This window comes from Ambystoma mexicanum, chromosome 14 (genome assembly GCF_040938575.1).
Source record: "Ambystoma mexicanum isolate Mex_15411 chromosome 14, UKY_AmexF1_1, whole genome shotgun sequence".
Taxonomy (NCBI): Eukaryota; Metazoa; Chordata; class Amphibia; order Caudata; family Ambystomatidae; genus Ambystoma; species Ambystoma mexicanum.
In genome coordinates, this window is record NC_090940.1 from 440,817,502 (window position 1) to 440,829,677 (window position 12,176).

At 45.7% G+C, this 12,176-nt stretch overlaps 1 protein-coding gene across 1 annotated transcript in view; it reads left to right on the forward strand.

Annotated features, from left to right (window-relative positions):
• FAM161B (FAM161 centrosomal protein B) overlaps positions 1-12,176 on the forward strand; it is a 191,765-nt gene that overhangs the window by 13,491 nt on the left and 166,098 nt on the right. The window contains exon 2 of the mRNA XM_069637651.1: positions 5,099-5,409. Coding sequence (XP_069493752.1) covers positions 5,099-5,409 — 311 coding nt within the window. The remainder of the gene's footprint in view (positions 1-5,098; positions 5,410-12,176) is intronic.

A 12,176-nucleotide genomic window follows, 5' to 3' on the forward strand; every position in this document is an offset into this window, starting at 1 on the left:
ATTGCTGATTTTAATGTGTACACATGTGCCATTTCAATATGCAAGCCCAAGGGCCCACTCCGAGTCAAATATCGGTCTCAAACGGGAGAATCAAAGATTCTAAACCCACAGTCACCTCACCCACACTACAGCACACCGAAATGTGTAGTCACTGGGCCTCATTACAACTCAGGCGGTAAGGGGTTTACGGCAGCGTTAACAGCGCCGACCCTTACCGCCTGATTACGAGGTCCCCTAGCGCCATGGTGCTTTTAACACCTGCTTTTAGCAGGTGTTAAAATCCATGGCGCTAAGGGACCATGGAGTTAATTACGCCACCGTAATTTACGGTGGCGTAATTAACGCCTTCCCCACTCCCATTATGCCCTATGGGGCAAAAATGGGAATGGGGAAGGGTAAATGGGGATTGGGGACTTACCGCCCCGCCTAGGTCGGAATGGGGCGGTAAGTCCGCCAACCACCATGGCGTAAACCTAGTTTACGCCATGGTGGTAAAGTCACGGCCCAGGCGGTAACTTACCGCCTGGGTCGTAATGAGGCCCACTGTGTGTTGCTGATCGCAAAAAGCTTACTGTAATATAGGCAAGTGTCAACAAATGGTGAATGGCGGCAGGCAGTGCACTCAGTCTTCAGTTGGGAAGGATATTACAACCCCACTACAAGCCAGTCCTAGAAGCAAACTTTGCAAGTAACGTTACCCAGCGGTACTATTAGTGTCAAGCTTACATTACACATTTGTATTCCGGGCCCCCTGGCTATAGAATTGCAAGACCTCTTGCTGAGCTAAGCACACTTGATTTTGCCACTGTCGATACCAGATGCACCAGGCTTCACACTATGTATCACGAAATACAATGCCTCTGAGAGTAATCCAATGCCTCTGAGAGTAATAGAATGCCTCTGAGAATACAGCCATCACTCCTCTCACACCCGTCTCCCTCCTTTGCAATGAGCCCGGCTTCCAACTCAGACTGCAGTTTCACAGCTCACAGCCAGCCAGCACCTGATCTCGTAAACAAACATTTATTTTCGCCCTTTCTTGCTTCTTCCATTTAATCTTTCTCTGGACAACCTCTTTCTTCCCTCCTTCTCTGTCATTATAAGACTTCATTTCATTCACCTCCTCCTTACCTATATCTTCCTACAGAATCTTTACTGCCTTTTTCCTCCTTCCTGCATAAATCGTGATGTCATGAATAATGTTTCTAGACAAACACCACCCATCTTTAACCAACACCCAGTAACTTTCCAGTTCTTGTAATTCTCCTTCCTCAGTGGCCCGTGTATAGCACTTTTTTTTCCAACCTGGATGAATGTGCTACATAGCATCCTGACATCTGCTGTGTTTTTCCGGTCTGAACAAAGAAGCTGCCTTTGCGAGAATACATTCTGCTGTCTCATTGCACTCTGAACCTCACGTCCACAAAAGCACACTTTTTCAGCTTTCAATGTTTGAGTTTATATTCCAAGCCAACATCATGGTGTGAATGACCCTGCACCCACAGCCTGCAGTGTGGACTATGGCCTAAGCAACCCAAGTCTAATTACTAGTATTGGTCTTGTTATGATTAGTCATTAGTAGGGTTAGTGATTAATCCTATTAATCATGGAAATTGCTCTCCTGAACACCCATGAAGAACTGCTCACATCTCTGGACTCTAACTATCCCGCTGTTCTCATGCCACTCGATGTCTCCTCTGAATTTGATACAGTCAACCACTCCATCCCCACAAAACGGCTCCATGATGCCCTTGGTATATTAGAGCAGGCACTGGATTGGCTGACCTCCTTCCTCACTGACCGTCCTTCCCAGGTCCTCTTGGGCTCTTTCTCGTCTCTCACCTCTATCTCTACCTGTGGCGTCCCCGAGGACTTATACCTCTCATCCTGGCTCTTTAACATCTATCTCGCTCCACTTGCTCATCTTATTTCCACTTTCTCCCCCCACTTCCAGTTTTATACAGATGACCGCCAACTTTTCTTCAAACTTCTCTCTAACCCTCTTGCTACTTCCTCTACCATTCCTGACTGCCCATCTGCTATCAAGTCTTGTTGTGCCTCTAACGATCTCTGTTTTACTGCCAGCAAGACTAAGATCCTTCCTATCGGGATTCCAGTGTCCGCTTTCCTCCATTCTCTCTAGCCACCCTGTATGGGCCCCCCTCCTTCATCTGACACCAGAAACCTCATAGTCCTCTTCGACTCCTCTCTTTCGTTCCTTCCTCACATCATGGACCTTGCTAAGAAAGCCCATTTCCAACTACACCTCCTCAGAGGCATCCTTCCTTTACCCGCCTTTCCCCAGAAGCTCAATGTCTCTAGAGCCCTGGTACTTTCTAGTCTTGACTTCTGCAACAGCCTCTTCCTTAATCTACCCTCTTCCTCTCTTCACCGCTCCAGCTTATCCAGAATAGGGCTGCAAGACTTATCCTTGGCCTCAAGCCCACGGATCATATCTCTCCAGCCCTAAAATCTCTCCACTGGCTCCCGGTTACTGCAAGGATCAAATTCAAATCCTTCTGCATCATCCATAAGGCTGTCTGGGGCCAGGGACCACACTATCTACAACTTGCTCTCACCAAATACTCTCCCTCCAGGTCTTTACATTCCTCCAGCTCCAACTCTCTGTAGGTCAAGCACTTCTCTAAGCAGCGAGCTGGAGGCCGATCTCTTTCCTCGCTTGGCTCCCTCCTCTGGAACAGCCTCCCTCTCCATCTTGAGCCGCATCGCCTCAAAGTTCGGAAATACCTCAAGACTTTCCTCTTCACTTCCTCCTTCCTCCTTCCCCCTCCCTCTCCCCAACCCGTGATAAACCCTTCAGTCACTGAGATTGGTGGCCTTGGCCCTTATGTATCTTTCTGGGTCCTGGCCTCTCTGTCTCTGTCTCTCTCTCTCTCTCTCTCTGTCTCTCACATCATGGTGTACACCTTGCCACAATTGAAGTCCGTGGCACTGCTAAAAGTAGCGCACAGTTGAAATTTGTGTACTAATTATCTCTACAGCTGCCCGTCTGCTGCCTGAGAGCACGTCTCATTGTCTTCTCGGTTCCTGCCTGCCCTTCTTCTTTGCTCGGCAGCTCCCTCTGCTCGGGAGGGCAGCATGGCAACATTCTTCCGCCTGACTTCCTTGGATGTGTCCTCGTCATCCTCTTTGCTCTGGTCTGCAGCTCGCTTTCCTCCCATGTCCCAATCAGTGTCTGAAGGGCAGACTCTCCCGTTCTGTTCAGCTGTTCCATATTTGAATGTCCCAGCACCTGTTAACATCTTCCAACCACTAGAACGTGACTTTGGCTTGCCACTCCTAGTGCTCTTCATTACTCCATCCCTCTTCCTGGTCTCGGTGTTATAAAAGGGGTGGTGTACATCCATTCCAATACTTGTTGTTTCAGTGTTACTAAAAGGGAGGGATGTACATAAGGTCATTGTTCAGTAAATAGTGGAGATTCTTTATCCAGACCACAATATGCCATACACGAATGGGGGAAAAGTAAATGGGTGTTACCCAGGAGTGCAGGTAAAGATCTGTTATAACCAAGCGGGCTCACTTTGTCTCTCTGAGGGTTGTCCTCCCCACGTGGTCCTGCTACAGATAGCCACCCCCAGGGTCAGAGTCAGGTAGCTTCTGCCTTTCCCTGGCCACATGAGGGGAGCTTTCCCCCGGGGAAGTAGTGACAAGCTCGCTAGATTCATCACAGTGCCTTCCTACGTATGTTAGGCATAAAGGGACGGAAGGGCTGGGAATGCAGGTGTGCAGCAGAACACCATTGCAGCTGGCGAGATATAAGAGTCAATTAATACTTGGAGTTGGCTGTCTCCTTCCACCACCCAGGCGTGTTTTCCATTCAGACCACAGAATAATTAAGGTGGACAGTCCAGCAAATAACCACAGTTGTTGAAGAAACACTGGGCAGGCATGCAGGAACTGTCATAGCTTAGATGACCGTGGCTAAAAGCAGCAGCAGGGGTGGAACCAGGAGATGAAGCACAGGCAGAGGCAGGCCGGGATGGTGATGATGAATGGCACTGCAAAGTGAAGGACGTGTGGAGAAAGGCAGCTTTTGTACACGGCTACATACACTGGCAAGATGTATCATCTTAGTGATAGCTGGGTATGTGCAAAGAAACTTAGAGAGGTATTTCCAGAGAGCACTGGACCTGTGGAGCCAGTGTTCTATGGGAGGCCGGGCATTAATACTTGAAAGGGATAGTCAGTGAAATTTGGTGAGGGGGGGTGTTCTGGGTTATATTTTGGAGATTCCTTTTGTTGGTAGCAGCATGGAGGAGGTATCTCATAGGTGCTAGAGTTGTGGTAGGTAGGCTGATAAGCAGGCTGTGTCCTACATCCAAGGATGATGGGATCAAGACCCGAAAGGTTGATTTGAAAGTGGTATCTGGTAGCAAGTTCTTGATTTATCTAGGCAGGATAGTATGTGCCATGCTAGATTTGTTTTCTGCACTGTGTTTTGAAAGAGAGGGTGGTGGTTGTTTCTGTGCTGAATCAGGGTCTGAAGCCTGAATGATAGGTCTGTATGAGGCTGATGGCATCAATGTGTGATTGAAGATTGGCCTCTTAGGTTTAATTAAACAGAGCTACAATATTGTAAACACATTCAGTTTATATCCACATAGCATGTTGATGTGTTGCAAAGTTTTGGTGCTCTGATTACACAGGCATCAGGACTTTGCATCGAATTACATAGTGGTTAGTCCCTGAACAAACACAGGGCACACGCTCTGCTTTTACCTGTCTACTGGGCACATTTTGTAAAACGATGGCCAAAATGTGCCACATTTACCAAATTGTGGCAAGGAGTTATGTTAGTTATAGCCGAAAACATCTGTAGGTTACAGGTTTGGCCAATAGACTACATCAATCAGGATTTGGTCTGATCTGAGCAAACCTCTTTCATGTCAAGCACTTTGCTCAGCTACTTACTTTGTGTTAAAATTAGTTAATGCCTCCCCCGAGCAAGCCTTCTATTTCTTCAACCTACTTGTATTAAATCATTATGCATTATCTAAGACTTTGGTAGCACTGTATTGACGCATTGTATCTTATGCTTCTATTTACATTCAATTACATTGTCTCCTGCACACAGGTTTTCCCTCCGAGAAACGCCTCTGATTCCGAGGCAGAAGATGAAGTCCTTGCTGCCAGGTCTGACCTGGATCGCACAGGGAAACTACTTGACTTCCTGCGAAATGGAGATTATGAAAGCCCCTCTGACAGAGACTTTTATGACCAGCTGCAAGCCCTTAAAATCAAAAATCAACAATCCCTGCTGGAACTGGGTACCCTTTACCAGTCCCAGACTGAAGGGGCAGCAACATCACCAGAGGAGGAACAGGAGTTGGAAAGACTATTTTGGGAAAACCAGAGCCGGTTCAATGATCCCCAGAAGGCGCCAAGGTAATGATACCACCAAAAGGCAGGGGCATGATGAGGGATAACCAGTCAATCATGGGACGGGCAATTGGTGAATGCCATTGATAGTTAACTGTGGGCTATGAGTCACAGCATGCAACTTGCCACCACAGTAGATGGCTCAATACTAGCAATAGGCATGGCATGTCATTGATCACTGCAGAGCATAGGTCATTGTGGGCAATGGGTCACTGAAATCCTTGCTTATACAATAACCTTCCTTGAGTCTGATCCTTCTTGTACCAAGAAAAGTGTCAGATATTTGTTTTGAGCCCTCATTGGCAGAGATCTCTTCTGTTTCTGTACTTAAGGGAACGTAGGAGGACTGGATGTGCATTGGTAAAATTATATCTGATTAGTTATGTACAAGGTGGGAGAGATGTCTGGCCACAATTAAGTTCTTCTACATTTTCTTCACCTGGTCTACACATTTCACAAGTCACACTTGATTCATAATGTTGCTCTTTTCTACTCTGTGATTTATAAGGTTCTATGTGGTTGTAAAAATGATCCTTTACGCAACTCCAATTGCAATGAGACTCTTGTGTAACAGGAGTTGGGAAAAGGCCTTTCGCTCCCTGACCACTTCCTTCTCTGCCTTTCTCTGGGACACTAGAGGAAACCCAATTAATTTATACCCCTCAACTCTCCCTACTAATTATTTTCGGTGGCCCTACTATGAGACCCACTATCCCCCCACTCCCTGCTCCCCATGGACTCTTTGACTCACCAGTCTTTTTGCCCAATTCCCAACTCCCACCTTACTGCACATTCTCCTCCAGAAGTCACCCTGGCCTGTCCCCATTCACTCAACATGACTTGTGCAGAAGACATTTCGTTCTTGTTTATATGTGAAACCTCCTCTGCGCGAGCACACCGTTTTCTCAATGTACCCTTTGCTGTCAGTGTGTGTTTATCTACCCCATGCCTTTTTCCATATTCCACCCTGGAACAGGCTCTTCCCTTTTATGTCCCAGGAGGATCCCTAGACTTACTCTACTTTTTTGAATGAGAGCAGACCAGGTACACCAGTCATACATTCTGGTCTTCAAGCACTATTCACAACTAAAGGTAAGGTTTATTTATCGGTCTCAACAATGAAAAATAAAAAAGGGGTCTTTTGCTATAACACTACAACTAATAACTAATCAGAAACACAGACGATTGAATACATTTTGGCATTTTAGCAATGGCCAGAGATAAACAGTCTGAACACCAGTCGGTGGCTTTTAAAGCATACAGGAATGTCTTCAATGAGATAAGCGAAATGTATGCAGTTTCTGTCAGGAATCTGGCCAGAGAGCACGGGGCAAAATATATATCTCACAGTATGCACTGTAGGTTAGGGGAGATTGGTGAGGCAATTTTAGCATATAACAGAAAGATTTCCTGATCCTCACGGGAGATCAGACTTCTTGAGATTTTGTCTCACTCTATTACCGACTAGAGAAATCCTACATATTAAGTATAAGGAAGAGTATAGGGACAATGGCCCTCATTATGAGTTTGCCGGTCCAGAATCAACAGTACCGGTAAGCTTGCCGGTACTGTTGTTTCTAGACCGGCAAACTACGAGTTCTGCGAGCGGGTGCCTTTCAGCTGGCCAGGTCTGACCTGGCGGGTGGAGCAGCACCTGCTCGCTGACCTTGACGGATGCACCGGCACCATTCATGAATGGTGACTGTGCATCCGTCCTCCCCATTCTCATTGAGTCCAATGGGACTCAAATGTGAATGGGGAGTAATATTTTCCGGCGCCCGGGAATGGGCAATTACCGGGTCCGCCGGGGCTGTAATGCCCCGGTAATTGCCCATTCCCGGGTGCCAGAATGTTCAGCACTCCAATGACAGCCGTTCCAGTATTTACCAGCACAGCTACCGCCAGAGTAATAATGAGGCCCAAAATGACAGCAATAGGGTACTTACCAAGCTGATCTGAGTTGAGACGGGTATTCACAGGAACTGCAGAGGCAGAAGCTGGCTGTAAGTAAAGACGCAGAGATAAAGCAAAGTCAAGCAAATATACTGGGCAACACAGATTGATCAGAATAAAGGATCTACTGGAATATGATAAGGGGTCTCCAGGGATTAGGGAAAGCCCTTGGGATTGGTAGCAGATTACTCTTAACTACTGCAGTGTCATGAGTTAGTTGTGCCGAAGAGACTGTTGCACTCAGTTTAAGGGTAACACTGGAGACCATATTCGGAGACAGGTAATACTCCAACTGACTAGACGAGGGCAACAGAAGTCTTTACCTTATCTGATCTGAACCGAGACCAACATAGGAGTCACACTGTAAATGGATACAGAGGCACAGCAGTGGACCAAGGTGTAATACAGGCGGAAAACAGCGTTGAAAGAAATAACCAGGGACAAGATAGATACACAAAGTACAAAGCAGAGACTGGAATACCAGAATACACAAGGCAACGGACTTGGACGAGACAGGGCGCTGCCAGCACAGTGAATATGAGGCGAATCGGGAAACTCGGTGTACTTCAGAACAGACACTAGAACTCTGGTCTGAAGTTTGGTAATATCGCAAGGCAAGGAACAACCAGAGAACCTTCAAGAGACTGGCATTGCAGAAACAGGACAAGTCTATGAAGCAGAAATTATTACAGAAAACAGTGTTTACAGAAAGGCAGAAAAGATATCAGTAAAGAACTGAAACAGGGAATTTTGAAGTCAAAAGTTGATAATCAAGGAAAAGGTAACAAATCTGGCAGACTGCAAAAGCAGACTGGACTGGGTGCTGCAAAGTAGCAACAAACAGGATTCAAAAGTCAAAATCAGGATATTCAGGAAAGGTTAAAAAACTGGTCACAGAAGGACTCCCCCCAGTGGAAGCAGTTGATTGAACAACTTTGTCTGTGCAAAGTGAGCTTATAAAGGCCCTCCCAACCAACAGCCAAATACGGTGGAGCTGATTGCAGTCTCAGGCAGCTGAGTTCAATAAAGGCAAGCCCTGGCTTCAGTAGTCTGCAGCAGTGGATTGTAATTAAAGTCTCCTTAGCTCTCAGCAGCATAGCCTGCAGTAGCTTGGAACAGGTGAATGCAATCAGGGCCTCTCCAGCTCTTAGTAGCTTGCTTCAAATAAATGTACTTAGTATGCCTCCTGCAGCCCTCTTCCTCTTCGACAGCATACATGTACCAGAAGCATCTGATGGTTTAACTCAAAACCCGGATTGGAAAAACAAGTAAGTGAATGCAAAGGCAGTTTGTAGTTTTTAACGTCACAATTATGCCATAAATAGAGTCTCTAAATGTGTGCACATAGCGGTGCTGCATGGTAGGCGGATAGGATCCTGACAGTTTCACTCCAATAGTATGCAAGAAACTGTGCTAGAACAGATGTATTAGGCAGCGTCTCAAGAACACGCAACTAGCTCCTCTGCACACGTGGCCTTGTAAATTTAAATATTTAGTGCTACTTGCCTGTTATTTACGTTTCTGATTTATTATTGGCCTTGTTCATTTATACTGGTCTTGTGCTGGAATTTCTGGTTGCTACAACCATTTCTGTTTCTACCAGACATTTGTGATACATTTAATGGTCGTTACTGACCCTGTTAACTAAAATTATGGTTGCTTACAGCATTGTGCTGCGATTTATTGGTAGCTACCAGCCTTTTCTTTGTAATGTTTTTGGTTGCAGATGACGTTCTAATGTATTTTTCTTAATTTAAATGTTATGCACGAATGCCAACATTTTGGTTGCTTTCAGAATTGTGTTGTACATATTTGCTCGCAAACTACCTTGGATTGTAATTTGTGGGTGCTACCAGCCTTCTTAACTTACATTTGGTCACTAATGTCCTTGTTAACTTCAAACAGATAGTTGTCTCTACTGGACTACCTGTGGTTAATTGGTCTCTACCTACCATGTCAACTGACCATCGATTTCTACTACCACCTCTTCCATCCTCCACAATCATTTCCTACCTCATCATCCTCCTTCCCTAACCTTCAACCCAGAACTCCAGTACTCCCCTGCATTCTCTTCCCACTGATCTACTCTCGACCCACATACCCCAATCCTATCCTGCCTACCCCTTAAACCACACCAGGACACTCCAATGACACTCACTCTAATCTAACCTTACCCTACGAGTAACTCCTCACCCTTCAGTCGCTCCAACCTGATTTCCCCCCAACCTGACTGGAACTCTGGAATGCCAAATCTGTCTGTAATAGGCCCACCCTTTTAACTGGCCCTGTTAGCCCCCACTAGCCAGTCTTTGGGAAAGGCAGTACTATCAGGCTGGTTGCTAGAACTAAAAGCTTGTAAAAATTGAATACTTTTAATGACACTGCAGGATATAGAAGCGTTTTCTCTTTCTGCTGCTAATTTCTCCAGATATTAATTTTCATTTTGCAGTTCACAAGCTGACATCATGTGAGGCTCAGGATAACCAACTGAATCATAATCCATCATGGAATGATCGGACATCCAAAAGGAGTAATATTCACCTTGTAAACATTCATTTACTCATAAAGGTCTTTCTACTGGTCTTTCCACCTACCTGTAAATACTGAAAGGACATTGGTAATGCTTTTTTGTCTACCTGAAGGTTCCAGTAGTCTGTCAGGATCCATGCGGTGAAACCGTCAGAGGCCTTGACAGCGGGAGACGCAATCATTTAGTATGTACCAGACTGAGGTAACTACTAGCTGAGCAGCACAGTATGGCAGTGGCCATGACAGTGTAACGAGTCTGGACAATACCTGTGGAATGGGCTGAGATAATAACTGGACTGGAGGATGTGTCTGGAGTTGGCTGGAACCTGCCATTTAAAGAGCACAGCAAGAGAACACACTGACACGTATTCGAGCATTTGCAAAAGGCAATCCAACAAGTGAAAGGCAAAATGATGAAGAACATGTCAGACAAACCACCATGAAATAAATGACAGTTTGTTGGTTGCTTGAATGTGAACATCTTGAACTTGCAGAGAGATCACCAAATTGCATTGCATCCTTTGCTTTTACATAGGGAGCCAACATCTATATTGGAAAATAGAGCTACGGTTGTTTGTGTGCACAAGGTGCTGTAAATCACATAGTCACTGGAATCCTTGGTAGAAAATAAATAAATAGATAGTGCTTTGAAACAGAGGCAAAACGGAAGAGAAACAAAATTTAACAGGTCTCATTAAGCAGTGGAAATATAAAATGAAAGGCAGAGTTTTAAGGAAAATCTGGGCTGGATCATGGGTCAGTGACTGGGACTATCAAGCAGAATTTACTTTTTGGGAATGCAGTAGGTCCTTATTCAGGTCCCCCTTGACCTTTTGCTTTTTCACTTAGTATTTTTGGTTCACTGACCTATTCTTGGTGGTCCGAAGGATTCCACTGAAGCCCACCTGCCATTGCATCCCTTTTTTACTTGGTCCTGATTTGCCCATAGGACTCCCAGGCCTCAGTGTTCTTTTAAAAAAGTAACCCAATTTCACTGTCTAGAAAACCTATTCTAACTCAATTTCTCTTCCCGCCACTATTCAACTAAACGGAGCCTAACACAACCAAAAGTATCATAAGGGCCTGCTACCCAAAAGATGGAATGCTGGCTGGTTTCTGACCCCACTGTAATGTCTGTATCAGAAGAAAGGGGTTCTTGAACTATGAACAGTTCCATTCAAGACACCAGCAAATGTCTCTACCAACTTCACCTACTGGGTTTACCTATCAAACCTTCGTTAGTGTCTGTCTCCATGAGTGGCCAGAGACCTTTTGGGAACCTCGTGGCTCCTGAGCCTGGACCAATCCTTTTCGGATTTCCCTCTAGGGAACCTCGTGGTGTTTTGCACACCTCACTGCTTTCTGGATTTTTTATTTTCTTTACCATTCAAATTGTATTGAACAAATACAGAGAGTCAACAATGCAGTAATGTTAAGATGTTATAGAACAGCTGAATGGTTTCAAAAACATGCGAAAGTATGGCAAATATCAAAAAGGCATATATGGACCCAAAATAAAGTGCAACTCGTTAGTGCACAGGAAAAATAATAAAACAGAAAAGAAGAAACATACAGACCAAAATGATACATGCAAAAGTTCCACAAACCATAAGGCAACAAAGCACTGAGCGCAGGGCATGAATTAGTCTAGTAACCATTTCTGTCCATCAGGCACCAAGTTCATGAAACAAAAGCATCATAGCAATGCAAAGGACATCATGTCATGCGGTTTATGAGGGAGGGCTCCCATTCTGCAAGAAATGTAGGCATCTCGCCTTTAGGGCAGCTTCAATTGCTTTCTAGATCTTACACCTCTCTGGGGTCTAGGGTTTCACACCCCTCCTTGTAATTCAGTTTCTCTTAATCCCCCTGGGGTCGGGTCTCCTATACCCTGTCTTGGGGCTGGTTTGCTCTCATCCCAGCTTGAAGCCTTGTGGGGCTCACACCCTGGCTTGGAGTCTGTTTATTCTCACCCCACTTTGGGGTCTGGATGCCTTCTCCCCATCTTGGTTATTTTTTGGCTTTTCCGCCCTTTGCCTACATCTCAGGACGGACCGCATGCCTTCTTTTTCCTCATGGTGCTCCTCCGGTTCGGCGTTCAATTCAGTCAACGCAGCTACTGTGCCCTGGCTTCGTTCAGCAAATGTCAGAGCTGACGATCCCTACCCGCTCCCTTCCTGCAGGTTTTTGGCATTTGTTCGTCCTGTCGCAGTTCTGCTGTGGCCAGCTCCTGCTGCTGGAGACCCTCTGGGACTGAGTGTCTCAAGTATGCACCTCGGCAGGGGATTCGG